Source organism: Colius striatus, chromosome 4 (assembly GCF_028858725.1).
Source record: "Colius striatus isolate bColStr4 chromosome 4, bColStr4.1.hap1, whole genome shotgun sequence".
In the NCBI taxonomy this organism is placed as follows: Eukaryota; Metazoa; Chordata; class Aves; order Coliiformes; family Coliidae; genus Colius; species Colius striatus.
In genome coordinates this window covers 52,742,007-52,764,461 of record NC_084762.1, presented here as the reverse complement: position 1 = coordinate 52,764,461, position 22,455 = coordinate 52,742,007, and the positions used below count along the sequence as shown (strand labels likewise).

At 41.4% G+C, this 22,455-nt stretch overlaps 1 protein-coding gene across 4 annotated transcripts in view; it reads left to right on the top strand.

Moving 5' to 3' along the window:
* Positions 1–22,455, top strand: part of NOL4 (nucleolar protein 4) — a 190,917-nt gene that overhangs the window by 163,174 nt on the left and 5,288 nt on the right. For 3 of the 4 annotated variants that reach the window (XM_061995227.1, XM_061995226.1, XM_061995225.1), the window contains one exon: positions 17,130–17,310. In XM_061995227.1, the coding sequence (XP_061851211.1) occupies positions 17,130–17,310 (181 nt within the window). Of the gene's footprint in view, positions 1–17,129; positions 17,311–21,181; positions 21,263–22,455 lie in introns of all 4 variants that reach the window. The other variant, XM_061995224.1, reaches the window with a different exon arrangement.

Here is a 22,455-nt window from a genome sequence, read left to right as displayed (position 1 = left end):
TCCCAGGAGGAAGGAAGAAACAGATTGTAGGAATCCTGGTGCTCTCTTTATTCTGTTATAGATAGTGTCTGGTTTTCTATTAAGAGCAGATTTGTACAGTATTGGTTACAGAAAAGGGAGTTATGCAAAAATATCTCCCAGTGGACAGTGGAGAATGCCCTGCTGAGACAGTGCTTCTGTGGCAAAAAGCTGAAAATTCAGAGGGAGCACAAAGAATCAGCATTTTTGTTTCAGGGAAATTGAGTCCTTGCCACAGCTATGCAGCAAGAACATCTGAACTATATATCCTTGTTAGAGGTGGAGAAGAAAGCTTCAATAGTTCACTTCCTCTTGGGTTTCGGGGGTCCTAATTTGCTCTAAAGGATGGGAAAGAAAAGGCACTTAGTCCATGCTGACCATAAGAGGCAGCTTTGCAGAGGGATGGGGCCATGTCCTCTCTCTGCTGTGTATTTACATAAGACCTGAAATATTCCAGCTCAAAGTAATTTTTCACTTCAGAATAAGACACTTGCAGAGTCTTAGAAAAGAGCATAAAATAGAAAGGAGCAAAATAAAGCACATAGGTCACTTAACATAAAGCAAACAAATAGAAATTGCAATCCCAAAAACCAGAAGAGGCAAAAGTCACTTTAACTTGCAAGGAGCTGAACGCCTCTTACACTTCAGAAGCTTTATTAACAATAGCTTTTTGTATTCAGACATATCTTTGTGAATTGGTGTTTAATAGGTATCATAGTGATTTCTGTATTAAATACTTTGTCCTTTATATCTGTGTTCAAAATGATCACTGAGATGACTGTAACATCCTTAGATACCCACATACTAGTTTGCATTTCAGGCCTTGTTCACTTCTGTCATTTCCCCACCTAATGATTATTTTACTTCTGAGTTGGTCTTCGGTTTGCTTTCTTGGTTCCAAATGATATGCTTTGACCACCGAGGCACAAAATATTATGCAGGCACCATTTAGCTGCATGTGGATTATTGTCAAGAGATCAAATTATGTACTAGTACTGGGAAAGTTAGCTTCCTACCCAGAATGCACTGGCCATATTGTCAAGGGGAAGAAAATAAGCTGTATGCATTGTAATTTTAAATTCTGCTGCCTTTCAAGTTAGTGGCAAAATTTCTGCTTGCAGCAGTGCTGGACAGGGTTCTGTCAGCAGATGCAGCTGAAAGGGACTGCCAGTATCACAGGGCAACTCCCATCTCTCCACACTCCAGCCCAACCTACATTAAATTTGCTGCATGTATTGGAAGAGAATAATGTGGAAGGAGTGCAATCACAAATAATTTCATGCCTTGGATTTACAGTGAGGCCCTAAGGTGAGCAGCTAGTTTTTCACCTCAACACGGAGATCATTAAATTAGAAAGTGTTTTATTTTTTCCAGAGTGTTCTGGGCTAAGTATATATGGTTGAATTTCAAGGTGCTGATTTCAGAGAACACTTTAAACACCCCGAGCTGCAGTTAAGATCTTGATTGTGCAGTAAAACTGATGTCAATGTAAGTTTTCTGCTTTGGAGGTTGATTAAGCTGAATGCTCATAAATAGAACGTCAGATTGTTTCTTGGACAGGAACTTTTAAACAACCTTATTCCCCTTCCTACCACAGATGGCATTAAAATGAACATGGACTGGAACAATCTTTCTTGTGTCTTTATTATCCGTCTCTCGTCAAGAAGGCAGAAGAGGAAAGGCTGATGGAAATGTAGATGTGAAAGTTCTCTCCTGAAGCCCAAAGACAGAGGTTTTGGAGTCAGGGCCTTTGTTCTTCCTGCTCCTGTTGAAAGCCAGGAATAGAGAGCTCTTTAGTTATCCCTCCCTTTCATATGGCAAAAAGATATTAAATGTGAAGAATTTGCTTGCCTTTCAGATGTTTCTAGCATAGAGACAAGTATGTTAAAAGCCTATTTTTGTCTTTCTTTTCCTGCATTTAGCTAATGACTTCACTGCACGCACCTTTATGCCTACAACACAGGCAGAGAGTAATGTTTCTGATGATTAAATCCCTGTTATCATGAGGAGTTTGGTCCAGTTTAAACCCAGAGTGCATGTGCTAACTCTTACTTTTTGAGAGTGGTGTATTTTAGTTTTGGTTAATAAATTAGTAGGTTTGGAAGACTTTAAACAATTATAAATTAGTCTGAAATTCAAAGCATCAGTTGCACAATGGATTCGGATGTGTTCCTCAGTGCAATTCTCTCCATGGAGTAATAGATGTAGAAATGTATGCACAAAGTGCTTGTGTTTGGTAGAAGGAACATGTTTGTGATTCAACAACTGGCTTGGTGTCCCTAGACTAAATTTAGAAACATATTTTTGTAAGGAAAAAACCAAAAAGCTGTGGGAGCAGGAGCTGAGTGGCTGAGTGCATTGCCTGTGAGCAGCACCAGCTGCTAAAGAGGCTAGGCACAGGGCAAAGCAGCCAAGCAGGCTGTGGCCAGCGGACCAGGCAGAGTGCCAGAAGAATCCTCCCCTGAAATGAGAATATTTGGGGAACTGATTTGTACTGCAGTGCACAAATTTCATGCTTGTTACTCATGGTATTTCATATTAAGCTTCAGTTTTGCTCTCTCCATTAATGAAGAAAATCAGAAAGTGCGTCCTCCAAAGGCCAGTAAAAGTTCATTTCTGTGTTTTGTCCAGCGGCTTATGGTGTTCTGGTTTGATGATTGTGGAGTTGAAAGGCCATACCCCAAAGTATCGCTTCTTATCTGCTGAATAATACAGAACCCTCACAGTACTAAAGTTAAAGAGTGTGCACCAAGTTCTGTCAAAAATGTAGAGTGGGTGTCCAGTAGCACCTCATTTTCTTTCTACTAAATAGTTTGAGACAGAGTGGGGAGGTCAGATGTGGTTCTTTTTTTTAAAAAAAAAAAAAAAGTTTAAAAATGCTTTATTGCTTTGGTTTTTTTTTTTACTGTAAAAGCCAAGTTGTACTTGAGGCAGTGTTCAAAAACTGACATCTTGCTCTGAATTCACAGAAAGAATTTTGCTTTCCACAAACATGCAATTCAAGTTTTAACGTAGATTTGAAGTAAAATATTTAGCCATCAAATGTATCAAACACAGGGTAAAATATCTTTAAAATCTCTGAACCTACTGTTGAAAACAAAAGCCACTCATTAAGTGCATTCAAAAAAGGTAGTTGCTCAGTCTCTAACAGACAAGAAAACTGATTTTTTAAAAGACAACTATCTGTAACTCCCACTAGAATTTACCTGTGGAAGAGACTCCGTACTGTAAATATGGCAACACGCTGCAATCTCCACCTCACTTTTTTCCCTTTTCAGAGCAGAACACACAGACATTTTTAATTAGTTGAAACCAAGGAAGTTATTTTAACACTGACCTCAAACGTTTCACGTCAAGGCTGTCATCTTCTGTTTCTAAATCAAGAAGAGTTTCATTTAGGACCTGATATGAAGTGCTTTGGTCCATTCCCCCTGCCACACACTCCAATATATGTAGTATTAAAGTGTGTAGCAGGAGAGAAATAGAAGCGCTCAAATGTCCAAATCATGCCCAACAAAGCCTTTTTCAGTAGTTGCATCTCCATACCCCAGAGCTAGCAGGTGTATGGAAAAGCTGTTTTGTGTCAAGAAAATATGCTCTCAGTGGTGGGAGTGATACCAGTTGTAATGCAGTAGACGAAGAGACCTATAGTGGGAGGTTTAATTACATTGACCGTGATGACAGTGTAGTAATAAATCTGTAAAGCTGGCACAAGCACTGCTCCAGCTCTCCCACACATTTTCCCCTGCATGCTCTCTAAACATTTGATTCACGAGTTTAAAAATTTTCTCTGTGGTGCTCTGGTGCCACAATTCTCCTGCACTGAACATAGTAATGATGATCTATCCCAGCTGAAAGCATTGCCCATCATAGTCACTGAAAAAATGGCATGTTGGCAAGGGGGAACAGAAACATCTCTCCCTATTGACATGCCCCACCGAGATAATTTCTTGAGGACAGTACACATAAGTATGAAAAATGCAGAGAAAAATGCTGGATTGTGATCATAAAAGTGGAGCTGCCTGAGGCATAGCAAGGCTCATTCTGAGTGAAGGAATACATGGGCAGGAGGAATTTCTTTCGGTTTGCATCCTTCTGGTTTAGCAGTAAGTACTGCTACGCCTGTGTCAGCATGCATGAGTTTTAGTAATACATTGATTGTTTCAGCACCATTACCTGCAGGCAAAACTGCTCTTGGGATGGGAAAAGATGACATTATTTTCTTGTGGTTTATGCTGTTTCTGTTTGGAAGAAAGGTCAGATATTCAGACTCCTCCATTTGTACTGCCTGTCAATAAGGAAGCAGCAAAAAGGATCAGTAGCCGTGTTCTTCTACAAGGTGCTGACCTCTGTAAAGAAATTGGCTTTGAAAGGACTAGAGGGGATATGCAGCAACAGAAGAATGAACATGACATAACCTGTACTTCATTTCCACTGAAGTTTTACCTTTATTTTCTTTATGTTTTCAGCTAACCTGATTTCAACAGAGGCATCCTAGGCCCTGGAATTTATTATGCACTTTTGGGATCAGGCATGTACCATATGAACTCTCTTAGGAGCAGTCTTAGCATATGGTCCTGTGTCTTGAACTGTCTTAGGCTGAGGTCTACGGAGCTGGCACAGGGAAGGAAGGGATCCTTTCATAGTTTCTCTGGTCTCATCCTCTGTGGCAGGCTGAAGGAGTCAGTGATACAGTCTCCCAAGGGAAACTGGTTTTCCTTTGGAGGAAAATCTTGGCTGAGAGTGAATGGGGAGGTGCAAATAGAGGAAACAGGAATTCTCAAGCTTGACAACTGAAACAAGACCTAAATCAGTAAATTATCATAAGGCCCAAGGTAAAAACCATGCTGTGCTGTTCTTCAAGTCAGAGTAAAAATCTGCACTTTTTTTCTGCCTATCCTAAGAGGAAGAAATTTCTGGGCCCTAACAAATCTCTTATCTCTGATGGTACCTTGAGAAGTTCCACCTGCCCCCTTTCCTCTGATGTGCCTCTGCAGAAAACAATGGTCCTGAAGCCTCTTCTTCTCCTTGCATAGAATCATATAATGGTAGGGGTTGGAAGGGACCTTTAGAGATCATCTAGTCCAATTCCCCCTGCAGAAGCAGGTTCACCTAGATCAGGTCGCATAGGAACATGTCCAGGCAGGTCTTGAAGACCTCCAAGATAGGAGACTCCACAATCCCTCTGGGCAGCCTGTGCCACTGCTCCGTCACTCTCACAGTGAAATAGTTTTTCGTATGTTTAAGTGGAACTTTTTGTGTTCCAGCTTCATCCCATTAAACCTTGTCCTGTTACTATCTACTATAGAAAAAAGGGATGTCCCAACCTCCTGACACCCACTCTTTAGATATTTATAAATGTTAATAAGATCACCCCTCAATCTCCTCTTCTCCACACTAAACAGCCCCAGTTCCCACAGTCTTTCCTCGTATGAAAGATGTTCTATGCCCTTGATCATCTTGGTGGCCCTGCGCTGGACTCTCTCCAGCACTTCCCTGTCCCTCTTGAACTGAGAAGCCCAAAACTGAACACAGGACTCCAGATGAGGCCTCACCAGGGCAGAGTAGAGGGGGAGAAAAACCTCCCTTGACCTGCTGGCCACACTCTTGTCCCTATGTCTGAATTTGTACCACTTTTTCTGTGGGAAATGTTACATGTATTTTGTGAAATGTGCCTTGAGCACATAAGAGTTTTGTCAAAACTCAAAGGCATTCATGTATTCAAACCAGGTCCAGTTCTACCACATACAAGCCTGTAGCTGTTTGTCATCTGGTGCTGGCCATTTTTGGACACACTGTTTAAAATTGCACAGAGGAAGTCATTGCTGTGCATATATTGCAGTGCACCATGAAGTCTTGTACTATGCACCTGTCTTGTATATTGAGACAATTTTCAATTAATAGTGGTGAAACCGTTAGCTATCTACATTTTTTCATACACTAAAATTTTCTAGAAAAATAAAGAGCATGACCATGTCCAATATAACTTCTAAGGTAGCTTAGGAAGGGTGGTAACAACCCTGGACAAGAACTGCAGGAGCTACAGAGAAAGTTAACTTACGGGACACTTTCCATCATTAATCCACTTCAAAGGTGGTTGCTACATTGAGTTATGCTGCTTAACCTTCCTTTGTCTCTGATGAGAAAAAGCACACCAGGGAAACCATACTCAAAAATCAACTATCTAGTACTTCACTAAAGAACAGGAAGCTTATTTCAAGCACCACGGGAAAAGGTAAATGCTGTCCTTTTCTATTTGATCTATGGTCATTTAGAAGGACCAAATTTCTCTTTCCCCAGTGACTTTGCACTACAATCATTTAAACTGTAGGAACAGCTCATCCATGTGTCTGTCCACACTCAACCAGCAGCTCTGGTGACCTCTAGAAGCTCTTGTTATTCTGCTATCAGAGTGGATAGTCAACTGGCTAAAGCTGTCAGGCTATGAAAAATGATCCCTCTGCTTTGCTATTGCTCCAACAAAAGTGTTTTTCCAACAGTTCCATGCAAGAGCTGTACAAGTACCTCTTACCAAAAAGTTTTGTTCTGCAGGTTAAAGTGGCAGTGGTATAAAAACAAGACTCAAACACTGTAATGTGAAAACACTAACCCTTTATTTAAGGTTAAAATACCCATTGCACTCTATAAATAATGTGTCATTCTATCAGAAATGCAAAAGACTGAGGTTTATTTTTCTCTCTTGTACACAACAGTACCTTTTTATTTTGATCTTTTTCCATGTGAGTCTCATGCTTTCGTTTCTTGTTGAACACCGTCTCACTCATTTTTGATGCTTGGTGACAGCACTGATGCTGTCAATTTCAGTGTTAGCAACCTAAAAGCAAACGGAACCTACCACCTTTCTAATCTGAACTGAAGCATGGTGCTTTCTTTTCTTTGCGCTATACCTTGTGTCAGGAGGACAGTTTGGAGGTCTTTGGCAGCTAACTTAACATTTTGATAGACAGTCTTCAAGTTTCCAAATCACCATTGGCATTGCAGGGAGTTTAGATGCTTAACTGGACTCTGATTTATACCTGATGTAGCTAAATTAGACTGTATCAGTATTTGCTCACTATCTAAAAATAATGGTGGTTTTTTAATTTAAAATACGGAAACCATTTTTATACAGTACTTCACAGCAAAATCATCTTTAATAAATAGGCTTTTGACAATAACATGCTCATTACAGTTGCATCTGCAATCTAAGAGCACTTTTTCCATATATGGTTACCTCTATACCAGAAAATTCTACTCTGACACTGATGTGCTCTGCATGTGATGAGGTGATATACCAAAGCAAGAAGAAAGAAATACAAGGTATGCATTACTGGGTCAGAGACAAGGGAAAGGCAGCAGTCTCTGCTAGTTGAAGAATGAGACACTTTCCAGATCCTGCAATGGGAACCAAGAGTCTCACGCCTCATCTTGCTTTAAATGCCCTGCTCTGTGCAGATGATGGTGACTGCATCCTCTGGCAGCTGCTTCTCCGCACAGAAGCCAGAAAACTCTAAGCTGAGACTGATGTCTCTCCATCTAATGATGAGATGACAGACTCACAGCTAAAGCATGAATGTTCAGCTTAGCCATTTGCAACTGAACTACATATTGAGTAGTATGTCACACGTGAACAGGCTTTCTTATTTTTTTGCATATGTCTTCTAGGTAAGTAACAGCAAAGAAAATAATGCAGAGAGAGTGGCAGAGAAAAACACAGTCTAGATCTGATAACAGAGGTTGGGAAATAGGAAGCTGTGCAGTCCTGCATCCGTTCCCTACAAAAGGAGAAGCAGTGTGTGTACCTTGAGGACAGCAGTTATGTCCCTCTTGATTTCACTGCTATATCCACTCCTGAGTTAACAAAACACTTCCCATCTGAAGAATATCCGGCATAAGTTCTGTGATATTATTTGAACTTGACTTGGTGTTTCATTTTAGGGAGTTTGCTCAAATCTGGGGAAAACAGCAGGGGTCTTTCTGCTGGTTGTACATAGACCTCATCCATAATTCCAGTGCCTTATCCTCTGGCAAAGGCCTGGAATACTGTTTAGGAGGGACAGTTAAACGGGAACGAATCTGTCCAGAGGTGTAATTATTTTTTTAAATCTGTCTGTCCTGATGATTTTGAACAACAGGTTATGGGACTGTCAGTGGATGTATCATTTTAAGGAATACTATAACTAGCCTGAGAGGTGGAGAAATATCCAAGTATAATAGGTATCTGTAAAAATATAAATATATATATAAAAACATAGATATCTTTCTTGGAAAGTTATCAGAGAATAACTTTGAGCCACAGATGTTTTAAATATTTTCCTTAACAGACTATAAAAGTCCTAGCAATTAAATTTTCAGATTTTGGCTTTGAGTTTGGTGTGATGAGTTGAAATCTCAGGTAGATGTTAATTTTAGATTAATAATACCTCAACATAAGGCCTGGAAAAATTGTGGAAGTTTATTGAAAATGAGGTATGAAAGTATGATGCAGCATAGCCATGAATTAACTTTCCTGTGCACAAATTAAACAGGGAACCTGTAAAAAATACATGGCTTTTCTCATTGTCAGTACTGCAACTCTGGTGACTTCAGATGAAAATCTAGCTTTTGCTCATTATGTTGTAAGAGAAGTAAAGCTTTCTGGTGGAGGTACTATCTTTTGTTAGATCAGCTTTTGGGCACAGAAGTTTTTATCCTGATCTAGGAAAAGATATTACTATTTTCTAACTTACCTTGCCTTCATGCTTAGATCACAGCTGTTAGAGCACCTCCTACAGTATTAAAAGATGGTGTCTTTTTAAAGGACTATAAATTTTCAGCACTTTAAATATGAAGGTCAGCCAATGTAAAGAAGTACTGTGAAGCTTCAGCTGGATTTCAAACTCAGTGAATTATGTAGGTCTTATTTAGTTTTGTTCATGACTCCTTAGTCTTGAGCAGGTTTTATTTAGTGAGCAGTAATCCTAACACAAACCTTAGCAACTGCAGATGGGAGAAAGAATGTGCAATGGAAACCAAAACTAAAGTGAAAACTCACATCATTTTGCATTCATTTTGCAGAAATACTGTTTCAACCGTTGGTAAGCACACTGTGTCAACAGCTTTACTGCAGCGTTAAAGGAAAATTGAGACTGCTGTGATGTGCCAAAATAATGTTTAACTCTCTAGGCTTCCAGGATATTGGTCATAAAATTAAAAGCTGGGTCAAACACTAGAGAATTAATTTAATATAATTAAAGCTTATAAAAGATCCAGTGTTCTGTCAGAACAATGTGTGTCATCCAAGCACTTACCAAGATTACCTGACGCTTCTTGTTACAATACTACATATGCGGTTTGGTGATAACTTCCTGACCTTCAGCTCCCAGGGATTAAATTCACCGTTCTGTTTGTCTTCCATCTGTTGAACTCTTTCAGAGAAAACTTCAGCCATTTTCAAGAATGAAAATTTATTCAAGAAATTTTTATCCTGTGAGGGTAGTTTGATCCTTAAATGTATTTAACATTCATTAAAAAAATGGCTCTATTTTTAGTTTTGACAATGTAGTGGTGTCGTTTATGCCAGGGATGTGACACTGGATGCACATGCTTACAGAGTCAAAACATTTTACTTGCTAAATTCCCTGATTATTCAGGTTTCAATGGGTGTGATTAGGAATCTGATCTCAGTGCAGAAAGGAGAGTTTTGGAGCTGTGCGTCATGGCAGAAGCAGAGATAGCAAAGGATGAAGGAAAAGTGAGATTATAAAATGCAGTTGGATGAGGAAGTGAATATCTGAGGCTGGTGATGTGAAGGCAACTGATTAGGTGAATTATAGAACTAGTGGTGAAAGAAAATCAGGTATTACTGCTGAAAAATAATGTGGGTTGAAAACAGGAGCTGCCCTGGCTAGTTGCAGAGCCTGGCAGATGAGATCATCAGGGCATGTGACACTGACTAAATACAAAGTGAGAAATGAAAGAGCTTGATTTGCTGAAGCTGCTCAATTATAAGGCATCGAGAGACGTGTTTGGGAAGGAGAGATTAGAATTCGTTAGGCAAGAAGGCTAATGTAGAGGGTAAAAGATTAAACTGAAGAGGCAAGGAGAATTGGATGTTGAGTCAGGGATTTTGAAGAGACAGCATGAGATTAGTTTGAATAGGTAGAGCACACAGTATACAAGTGTGGTGGTTTATCCCTGGCTGGGTGCCAGATGCCCACCAAGTCATTCTATCACTCCCCCTTCTCAACTGGAGAAACAGAAATACAATGAGAGGTTCGTGAGTCGAGATAAGGACAGGATGATCACTCAGCAAGAAGCATCATGGGCAAAACAGATGCAACTTGAGGGGCAAGTTTGATTTACTAATGAACTATCAAAACAGATCAGGGAAATGAGAAATAAAACCGAATCTTTAAACACCTTCCCTTACCCCTCCTTCTTCCTGGGACTCTCCCTCCTCCCCACCAGCAGCACAGGATGATGGGGGTTGTGGTCAGTTCATCACAGATGGACTTTGCTGCTGCTTCTTCTCAGGGAGAGGCCTCCTCACACTTCCCACTGCTACAGTGTGGGGTTCCTCCCACGGGAGACAGTCCCTCACAAACTTCTCCAGCGTGGGTCCTTCCCACAGGCTACAGTTCTTCACAGACTGCTCCAGCATGTGGCCTTTCTCCAGGGGCAACTCTTCACATGCTGTGCTGCAACATGGGTCATCCCATGGCGTCCTCCACGGGATCACAGGTCCTGCCAGCAAACCTGGTCCTCCATGGATTCTCAGGTCCTGCCAGGAACTTACTCCAACACAGGCTTCCGTGAGGGTCACAACCTCCTTCAGGCATCTACCCACTGTGGCGTGGGGTCCTCCTTGGGCGGCAGGTGGATCTCTGCTCCACTGCGGACCTCCATGAGCTGCAGGGGCACAGCTGCCTCACCATGGTCTTCACCATAGTTCACAAGGGAATCTCTTCCAGTGCTTGGGCACATATTCTCCCTCTTTCTTCACTGACCTTGGCATCTGGAAACATGTTGTTCTCACTCCTTTCATCTACTGCAATTTTGCCTGTGCACAGCAGCTTCTTCCCCTTCTCAAATACGTTATTCACAGAGGCATTACCTCAGTCACTAATTGGCCAGACCTGGGCCAGCTGTGACCTTAGAATTGACTGGCATTAGCCCTGTCAGCTACATGGGAAGCTTCTGGCAGCTCTTTGTTTAAAGAAGCCACACCTGTAGCCCCCTGCTACCAAAACCTAGGCAAGAAAAAAACGCTACAGACTTCCACTGAAATTCTCTCCAGAAGAATGGAAAAGTGCTAGCAGGTAGGCACAGTTTAAAGTAAACCATTTGGAGTTTGGGTTTCTTTACTCCTCAGTGCATCTTCCTCAGTTTAGCAGAGATTTTCAGTCCGCATAGAAAGCGGATCAGAACAAGCCACCCCTGTAGCCCCCTGCTATCAAAACTTGGCCCAGACAAAACCACTACAATATGATCAGATCACGAGCAGGGAAAGAACAGTGATCTCCAGGTGACTAAGAAGGGGCCACTTTCTGGGCCCTGCAACATGAGCCAGGAATTCTGTGACTCAGCCATTTTCAAACACCTTGCTACAAGCAGACGAGGATGGCTGCTTAGCCTAGCAGCTGCTTCTCTGTGCAAGAGTTGAGGTGGGCAGAGAGCCCACAGCCCCCTGAGGATTCAGCAGGGTGCTCTGTGAGAGAACTTCTGAATTTCTTCCCATTATTTAAAAAATGAAGTTACACACAGAGAGGTCCATTATGTTGTTACGGTTGTAGCACTTGATGCTTTACATATTAGGTAATGCTAGCTTAATATTGCCCATGTTGCCAGAATCTCACCATCTGAAAAGCACTGATAAAAGTCCTATCTAACAGAAGTATTGTGAAGATTAATTGGGTATGCTTTGAAAAGTGCCACATGTTTTTACCATGTGTTTCTATTTATTTTATTCATGATTCAAAAATCATAAATTGGTGAGTTCAGAATGGGAAAGATATATGAAACGTTATCTCTTTTCTTTTAAATCCGTCCTACAAGTTATTGAGGCTGAAAAAGAAAAAACATATGAAAGTGTGTTTTGGTTTTTTTTCATGTGAATGAAATTCTTTCCTGTGCTGAAAAAATGGAAGACCATATGCAAATATTGGGTCCCTGCCTTGCCGATTTGTTTGAAGACTAATCTGCATTTGAGTTTTCCGAACCTCAAAGAGAAGGTATTCTAAGAGAAGTGTTTATTGACAAGAATATCGAGCAATCCACATTTTTCAATTTAATATATTGAAAAAGAAAGCATCAAGAAGGCAAAAATGTGATTGTCTCTTTTCTAATTGAATGGTAAAAAAATCACCCTGATGGAGGGGCAGTTAAAAGCTGTCATTCTCAGAGCGGTTAATTTGTCAGTCTGATAGACACTGCATTTTATGAAAGCAGTGGTTAGGTCCATGTCACCCATTGTCCTTGCCATTTTTTGGAGCATTACCATTTATAGCCTTGTTGCAGAGGCTTTGTTAGCTTTATGGTCAGCTAAGATTGTCCATGTGAGTTGGTGTCCATACATAGTCCCTTTCAGGATTTACATTTACACATTAGCAATGCCTGTTGCTAACAGTGGAGCCAAGGCAATCGCACGACTCTCGCTTAATGGCAGTGCATAGAATTTCTAACGCTTGAAAATATGTGGGATTAAAACTCAGTGTAGCACACATTTGCCAGAAATTTTTATTCTAACATTCCTCTTTTGCATTATTTTTGTGCTAGTGAAGGAGATGGGGAACAGAAAGGAGCAATGGCATTGTTCAAGTTGCTTTCTGGAAGGACAGGCTGTTTGAAAAGCAGTGTTTGAGAAGTATTGTTGCTGTGCCTCTGCTGTATGGGGCACAGGAGGCTGAGACACTCCTGGTGAGCCTTGCTCTGTGTACCACAGCTGTGACATTCTGCACTGGCATCTGTGCTGTGCTGTGCATGGTATTTCCTTTTAAATGATTTATTAGCTGCTCAGAGCATTGGTCAGAGCAGAGCAGGATTTCTTCAATATACAGGTTATGCAATAGTTCATGAACCTTTTCCTAGTATGAGTTGTCCTTCGAGGGTTACTTGATTGCTTCCATGATTAAAAATAAAAAATAATTGCATTTGTCTGCTCTTTCAAGGAAAGACATAAAACTGAGACATGGGTAGCTCTGTTATATACCAAGGTGAAGATCACAATATGTACTTCATGTTTCCACTCTTTCAAGTGAACAGAAAACTTTTTATCTTAGCATGCTTTTCTACCTAAAAAGTATTTTCAGATTTCTGTGATTCCCATCATTTTCCAGATGATACGCTCAAGACTTAAATTATTTCACCAAAATGAATTCAGAAGAGAAATATTATTGGAAGGATGTCTTATTTCCATTGCCATATGCAAAATTAATATAGTATGTCAAAATCTAGGTAGACAAATGTTTTATCTGTGTCTTGTTCATTCTTCTTATTAAAGGTTAATTATAAATAGTTTAAAAATGGTTAGTTAATATTTTGCAGGTTTTATTAATTCATTAGAAATTCCACCAGTGTGTGTTCCAGGTAGTTAAGTAAATGATATTGATAAATGGTTGGTTAGTTGTCACTGATTATTATGATTTTTTTTTAAATAACATTTTAAAGAATTTATTAAGCTTTTCCAGTGTAAGCAAAATACAGGGGGAAATCAGAAGGGCGGAACGACTAACAGAATTTAAAAAAAAATCTCAATTCTGGAACAACAGTGTGTTTCTGTGTTTACTTTCTATATTAGTTAAAAAGCAAAGGAAAATCAGAAGGAAATAATAAATCTGTGTAGAATTAATCTCAAGTGGATCTGCTTCTGCAGGGGGGTGGAGTAGATGATCTCTGAAGGTTCCTTCCAACCCTACCATTCTATGATTCTGTGATTCTATGATACAGAAGCGAGTAGGATATTCATGATCTCCCCAAGAAAAAGAGAGCCTGTCTTCTTTGTCCTTGATGTGTCAGGAAGGAAAAAGGACAAAACTTTTCCTTGTGAAATACAAAGCATTTCTGAAAATGCTTAAATCCCAGGGGAATGTATGAGAGGTAACACCTAATCCCCTGGGACCAGCCCGATAGTTCATAATCCTACCTGTAATGCTAACACCTGAGCCTGCTCAGGAAATACTTGCCGCCCCACTTCAGCATTTAGTCCTCCTGAAGCACTGAGCTAAGCACTTAGATAAGGTCCAGATTTCACATCTGAAATAAATGGCAACTTTTATTCCTCATTCAGGTACAGAGGATTGGTCTACTCTTTAAATGATAGCTAATGTTTAAAGGAAGCAACCTTTTGTATAAAGATGGTGAGATTGGAGTTGTGGAATTAGCATCATGCACAGTCCCTCTTCTTCCTCTGAGGAGTGCCATCCCCCCTGGGACGCCAGGGCTGCACCTCAGGCCTCAGCCATGGCATGCCACAGTTTGATCCAGAGATCCCCCTTCAGCAGCACAGCCTCAGCCTTGGATTCCCATCCTCCCACAGAGCAGCTTCCTGAGTTTTGTGTTAGGGAGTAGCCGGAAGGGAGGGATCTGGAAGCCTCCTAGGGCATCACTTCTCTGAAAGGGAACTGAGCCGTGTTCCCCTTTTGTTTCTGATCTCTGTAGCCCTATGAGTTGTACATTTCTTTCCACACAGTGTCACAGCTTCAGCTCTGACTCCCACTGCAGTTTTGCTTTCAGGCTGGTTGCTAGGAGATGGTAGCTCTGAGTTCAGATCCCCTCCTCACCACAGCTAGCAAAGACTTCACATCCCAATTTTTCCACCTCTTCTCCGTGTATTGCAACAAAGAGTTGGAATTCATGTCTCCCACTTCTTGGCCATGTGCTCTAACACATGGACTTGCAGGCACCAAGGGCCACCAAGCACCCATGCTCTGCCTCCCAGCCAGACTCTGCTTGCTGTGCTCATCTAGAAGATCTGTGCATCAGCTCCGTAAGAAACTTCCTGCTAGGTTTTCAGCACACTGACCAGAGGGGCTCTGGTAAATTCAGGGACAGCAAATTTGTGGGTTACAGAGAGTCAGGATAAGGAAATAGTGCCCTGAGGCACTCTGCTCAGCTATAGGAGTTAGTCCACTTTGCACTGCATCCCTTGAACACAGTTAAGTCCTTGATACATTTCCAGAATACTCCTTACCAATCTTTGTGAGAATAAGATGAGACTCTGTGACAGGAAGTATCATCTAGTCTTACACATAAGGGTACAGAACATCTCAGCCTTGAGAGTGCTAAGCACTTGGACGATGAGTTAAGCTTTGCTGCCAAGATAGAACTTTACTGTATAGCTTATGAATATTTACTCAGAGAAAATAATACATTTTCTTTTATAAGAGACAGCAATGACCTTTGGAGATAAAAGGTACGTGATGCTAAAGTTGAATTCCTGGCAAAAATACATTGCAATTTGGCCTAGTATTACTTAAGAAAATGTATAGGAAACCAATTTGGCCAACACTCTTTAAAAATGCAAAGCTTTGCCTCAGCTCATATTAGTGCCCAAGAGGCCCCATTCTGATTGTTTATGGAATTAATTATCTGATGGTTCAGTGTTCTGTATTAAATATTAAATTTTCTGTTAATAATATATATACTTTCTCTTGAGTCATCTCAGTTGTTCCCGAGTCTCTTTCAGCAATAAATACCTACAAGACAAGGATATCTTCATCTCAGAAAAGTTGGTAGTGTCTTTCTTAAGAGGTGGCACTGACAACTGCTCCCAATGCAAACAGGAAAGCTGCTTCATAACCTCTTCTGCTTCAACACAGAGACTGGACGCTCTTTGAATTATTCGATCCCTCTGCACTCATATATACCTTATTATTTTTAAATAAACACTGTTAAATTTTGGAGATAATTTATAGTATTCTGAATAAGTTTGGCATATTTAGCAACCATAAAAGGGCTGTGTAGGAGAGGCATAAAATGGATAAAATGTTAAACACAGGGAAGATCATTCTAGTGGATTTTCAGTTAACTATTCAGAAGAGATCTACAACAGTCTCTCCTCTATTTTTTCAAATACTGATCTTCCATAGATCTGTTTTATTTGAAGTCACTGAACTGTATTTTCATCAGATAAGAGTGTAAAATCAGATCTGTAGAAAATGTCTACGGGTTGAAATAAACAAAGAAAAAGTGCAAAAACATTTGCAGACTAAATCGAGACATTCTGGCACTCAGGTTCCTGTGGTGGGCTGAGCAGTCACACACTGATAGTCTTCCTTGTTTCCAACTACTAAAACACATTAAACCTTCTTAGTGCTTTTCCTTTTTTTCACCTGTACCGTTGCTGAAGTTGCCACAGAGGCATTCTGTGTTCATAAGTGAAGGTGAGGTGCTCTAAGCAGTAGCTCTGGTTAGTGCAAGTGAGGAAAAAAGATGCACTTTCACCTGAAACATGATCTTCTTTAGGGGAAAATGGGAAGGCTAAATCCTGTTAAATACTACACAAGCATCCAAGAGGCACCGAGGGGAACTCATGGTGTGCAAACCCAAGTCACATTTGTAAATGCATCCTGACCACTTGGCCCTTGTGTGGATGGACTCACTCATCCTTCTGCAAATATAAGAAATGCTGATCTATTCCAGTCCTCTATTCCTTCTGTCCTTTCTGAGGCTGATACATCAAAAGAAGTAGTGGGTACATTCTATATTGGTCTGTCTAACTGAGAAAGATAGAATTCTCTAGCTTGGAAGAAGCATTGCTGTATTAATAAAGTAATGCCACTTTTCTATCATTTCCCACACTATTTCTGAACAGAGCTGGATTCTGCAGAAGACTCTGAGCTCTTCAGGGTGAGAGGATGAATCTTCTGTTGTTTGAAGAACAGTATGTTTGGCTTGTGGAGCATAAATGAATTAATGTCCTCAGATTTGTAGGAAATTCAGAATTTGTATTCTGAATTATTGGCATTGCTTCTTTTCAGCTAATATTTAGTCAAACAGAAACAGGTCTGAGCCTGTTTAGCATGTATTATACCTTTCTGAAAGCAATAGATGTGGAGTCTTGACAATGGAAAAAACCTTCTTGTGCAAGGTAACGTGTAACAATAATTTAATCTCATTCTGTGTTTTTGCAGGAGGAGGCTGCTCCAGCTGACAAGCAGTACAAACAGGAGCCAGCCCAGGTCGCTTACTCAACATCAGCTGTTTCCAGCACACAGGAGGTGTTGTACATCAATGGCAATGGGACCTACAGTTACCATAGTTACAGAGGGCTCGGAGGTGGGCTGCTAAATCTAAACGATGCTTCTAGCAGTGGTGAGTTTCTTTAGAAAATGTGCCTGTGTGTATATATGCTCATGTGTAAATTTATCCCTGCTGTACAGAAAGCTAGTCCAAGGGGTTCAGTATCCATAGGCTATTATCAGATAATGAGCAGGAACACAATCCTACAAACAGCTACTGCTGAGCAAAATACTTGCTCACAGCGTGCTAGTCTCCTTTCAGTTTCAAGATACCAATTCACAACAGGGCGAGACTTAACCTGAAGTCTCTAACAAAGCTGAGTAAAAAAAATGCCAGGTTAGATCTTCAGTCAATTTGCATGACTTTATGAGGATCTACCCTGTCATTGTGGTCCTTTCCTATATTGATCACAAAATGAGACCATTAATGTCTTAGTGGATGGAGTTTGAAAACACTGAACTCTGTATCTTGTAACACAAATGAATTGACCTAAATTTGTCACATGGTCTCTTTACCTACTTTTAATGTACCGAAGATAAGGATCTGGCATACCAAGTGTAAATGAGAAATCAGCATATCCATCTATATGCTAAACTAAAAATGGTGCAGGTCACCATGAGGGTTGTGTGGCCCCCTCAAAAAACAGTGGTGTCATTATTTGGACAGCATTCCTTTCTTCTTACTTTAGCAAGCTTTTATAACAAACAAAAGTCAATGAGTTGTATTAATTGTTTAAAAAAAGGTTTGCCATTCTGATGATAAGGGTATTGTCTGTCTGTCAGAGAAAAGTGATTACTCAGGAAGCCTGAGGGTCTCTTGCCTCCAAGAACAATATTTTCAAAATGTCTCGGAGGACGGAGAAATCCCCGGGTTTTTGTCCTGGCTGATCCCTCCCTGGCTGAGGAGAGTGCTGCTTTAGGTACATAGGCTGACTTCAGCAAGATGGTAATTGTGCAGCTACAGCCTCTGTATTCAACGTGCTAAGCAATTTTCAGAACACTGTCAGGGCTGCAGCCTGCAAGGAGTTCTTGGTATGTGGTGTCCTGCTGACCTTCAGTCATGTCTGTTTCTGCACACCCTACGCCCAAAATCCTCAAAGGTCTGTGAATGATTTGCATTAAGTTTTGAAAAGGCTTTAAAAAGATAATATTTTAGTTGTTAAAAGCCTTGGACTTAAAGAGAGTGAATTATGACTACAATTGTTTCCATATGCATTACAAAAATGTTTGAGGTACTGAACATGATCTCTGATAAAATATTGTCTTGAGTAAGACAGCCCATGGAAATCTGGTTTCTTGGGAAAATGCACAAGAACTTTAAAATTGACTTTTACCTTGTGGCCTGAGAAGATCTGAACCACTTTGCACTGAAACCAGTTGGCATTTGCTCTTTCACCCAGCTAAGAGCAGGATTCAACTCCCTGTGTCTTACTTGTCAGCAGAAGCCATCAGAATTGTCCTGTTTTACGTAAGTTTAAACTGTGAGGAATCACAACTGTTTTGTGCACTTGTTCTTCCCTTCAAACCTCTTGCCATAGGACATTTTCATAACTCACGTTTTTCAGTGAATTGTGGGATTTAGGCAAAAATATTCTGTCACTTCAGCATGCAATTTTTTAAAATGAGATTCAACATTATAAATTAGTGTTGCTTTCTCATGAGAAGCATCATTTTCATTGTGCCTTTAACACAGAAGACTCTATTGTTTTTCACAATTAAAGCTCGGGAAGGGTTTTGCAGGACAAACAGCGGTTATTCAGGAGCTGCCAGATGCTGCACAGCAAACACAGACAGGGAACTGTGCAGTGCATTGCATTTCCCTGTGTAGCATTGCTGGGGTGAAGGCACCAGCTGGTGCTTAGAGTTTGCATACTGATATATGCTCAAACTTTTCTTCTTCCTTGCCTTTCCCTACTTGCACTGGAAAATTTTGTCTGTATATCCTCCTACTTTGTAACAGTAGTGAACCATTGCACCTCTCTGAGATGGCTGTGGGTAGTTGAAGCGTTGTGCAAAGATGTCCATCTTCTCCACAGGGACCCAAAGCACGTAAGGTACACGAACCCAAAGTCTGTGTGCCAGCACTTGGAAACCTCTTGTTGATGCTAACAGTCTAGTTGGCTGCTGATTTGGGACCCACCTGCCATTTCAGGAAGATCATTAGGAAAGTGGAGAGGCAATTCCTTCAATGTCTTCATTTCATTGACACAAAAGCAATCAAGTAGCCAATCTAATTATCTCTTGGCTATTGAGGGTAAAAAGCTCTGACTCCATTAGTTCATTTCCTGAGAGGAAAAGTGGCAGGACTTTGAGACCAGTTCCTTGGGATCTGTCAGTCCTCTCTGATATGTCCGATATTTGCTTTGTAAAGCAAGAGGAGTGGATGAAGTTGCAGTTAAGAGAGGTAACACAGACATCCCAGGTCCCAGGACAGTTGTTAGCCATTGTTATTCTGTTTTAAGGACTCAGGTTCCAAACATATGCAAGGTTTTTACAATGGCCAAGGAGTTCCCTCTCTGAAGAGCAGGATATTTGCTTGCAAATTGTTTTCAGGATTTACCAAGTAATTTAAGAATGTGTTTCCTTTGCAATTTAGCAACCCATCAAACTTTCTTCCCGTTTCAAATGTTCTCCTACTGTAGAAATAAATATACACCTCAGTGAAGATGTGTGTATAAACAAATACAGTCTGTTGTGTATCTGCTAAAGCAGAAATGGAGAAGTTGCAAAACCTAGCTAAAACTCACTGCTTGAATATGTATTTCTGGACCTTCCCCCACAGTAACATAATGACTATGTCCAATTAGCTCTCCTATCTAGTAGTCAAATTGATATGTGTGTATGCTCATTTAATTTGGTTATTGCCTTCCCTATAAAATTCATCCCTACTCTGATCCCATATTACAGACAGTTATCTGCTCACCCAACTGTTTGGTGGCTCTGGCTCGGGGACCTCTTTGTGCCTGCTGTTGCAAGTGTTTCCACCTTCAGCCTGTCCTTACACATGGCTAATTACAGAACTATAATTAGCTCCTTACACAGCTGTATGAGGCAACCTTCTTGCAGCTGCTCAATATGAGCAAGCAGAATGCAACAGCTTGTACAGTGACCCCTCCTTTACTGTGGGCAGGAAAAAAAGCACAGCAGAAAAAGGCTTGGCCTTACATCACCAAGGTCTCTTTTTTTTCCCCTCTGCTTTTAAACTCTTTAGACCAAATCAGCTTGGCTCTGGAAAGCTTCACCCTGTCACCAGGCTCTCTGTGGGCTGACAGACCTTCTCTGAGCCTGTACATGGGCTGGGGAGAAGCCTTTGGGCACATTGTCGTTTTTTCTTGGAGATGCTAAAGGAGAGCTGCTCTTTGAGAATTTACTTGCCAGCTCCTAGCCGGGCACAAAGGCTTCCGCTGGCCCTGCTCCATCACACCTGGATGGGGCTTGGAGGGGTGCCCAGCTTGAGGGCAGGAGGGTCAGGACAGGAGACAGGCTGCTCTGTTGGGAGCTAATTCTCTTGCTGCTGCCAGAAGCTGCTGAAGTCCCTGCATGACGCCTGGACCTCTCTCAAAAAAAAAAAAGGAGGATTGCCCCATCTCCTCACATGTTTCTGTTTAAGGAGTTGCTGTCTGATCTCTCCTCAGCTGTCAGCACTCCCTGGAGCCAAGGTGGGCTTCTCAGAGCCCTGCTCTCCACAGCCACTTTGTTTCCTGAAATCCACTTTGCTGAAGAGGTGGGGAGACTGTTTCTGCTGCCATTGTTTGGTTTCCTGGGATGATTTGGGGCTGTTTCTTCTACATCATTGCCTGGTTTTCTGGGCAGAATGTCGTCCATTTCCCTTTGTGTGTGTAGGAAGAAGGTGTTTCAGACTCAGTGGCAGATCAGCTATGCAGGACATATCCTTGTGTCATGATAAGACATAGCAACTGTTGTGTCTTCGCTTCTCTATACAGATCTGCAGCCGACCTCCACCACAGCCGCAACTCAGCACTGCATCCCAGGCACCACAAACGTCCAGTCCCCTTCCAGCTCAGGTGAGTCCTCCTGGCAGGCTTCTCTTTCAGCCTCCCCTCCCACAGGTGGGTCTGCAGACCATGACCAGTGGCCCCATAGCCCAACCAGTAGCTGCTGGGTTTCCACCACACCTCTCACCTCTCCCTGCTGCTCCCTTCCAGATGCCCAGAGGGGATGCGCCCTCCCAAATGTACTCTGCTTTAGCCAGGCCTCTTACTCACTTGCAAATCAGAAAGTGAGTAAGTGCAGCCCTGCTGAGGATGAGGTAGCTGATGGAAGCTTCTGGAGCTGATGCTGCTGAGCCTCAGGAATGTGCCTGGTCATGCAGCTCTGGAGGAGGGAGAAGAGGGCTGAGTCCTCTTATCCACTTTTGCATGTGACAGAGAGGATGCTTCATTTCCTCATCCTCAAAATTAGTGAGGTAGTAACCTTTTGTAAAATCTTGGCATTTGCACAATCAGTAGAGGCTTCTTAGTAATAAACTAGGAAAAACAAAAATGTCTGGCAGAGAATATCCAATATGTAGCTAATTCTTACAATAGAGTCATAGAATCATGGAGTCATTTCAGTTGGAAAAGACATTTAAGGTTAGTGACTCCAACTGCTAACTTAACACTGCCAAGCCTACCGCTAAACTATGTCCCTCAGCACCTCAGTTATGCATCTTTTAATTATCTCCACCACCTCCCTGGGCAGCCTGTGCCAGTGTCTAACAAACCTCTCAGTGAAAAAGTTCCTGTTAATCTCCACTTTAAACCTCCCCTGGTGCATCTTGAAGTCGAAGTGCTGCCTGGGTTACCTGCAGCATGACTTGCCATAATGTAGGGACTGAATGGGATTTTTGCTGTGGTTGTTCTCTCCAGCTCTTCTTTGTACCCCTACTCTTGTGTGGTCCTCTTTGTTCTTAGAGCTACCCTGATAACATCAAGGTGGAAAGAAAAAAAAGACAAAACAGCTTGTGTGTAACACAGCTGGATCCTGGGGTGTGAAGGGACATCAGGAGTGAGAGTCAGGAATCTGAGAGAGTGTGTTTAGTCCCATTTTAAAAAGGCAAAACGGGGAGTTGGGAGAAGTTAGTTTGACTGATGCTGTGGCAAAGGTGGGAAATTCTTGCTGGGAAATGCTGGCTGAATTCTATATTAAGATCATCCCCACATTCCTCTTCTCTTTTCCTCCTCCTCCTCTTTAAATTATCAGATAGGTGATATATGCA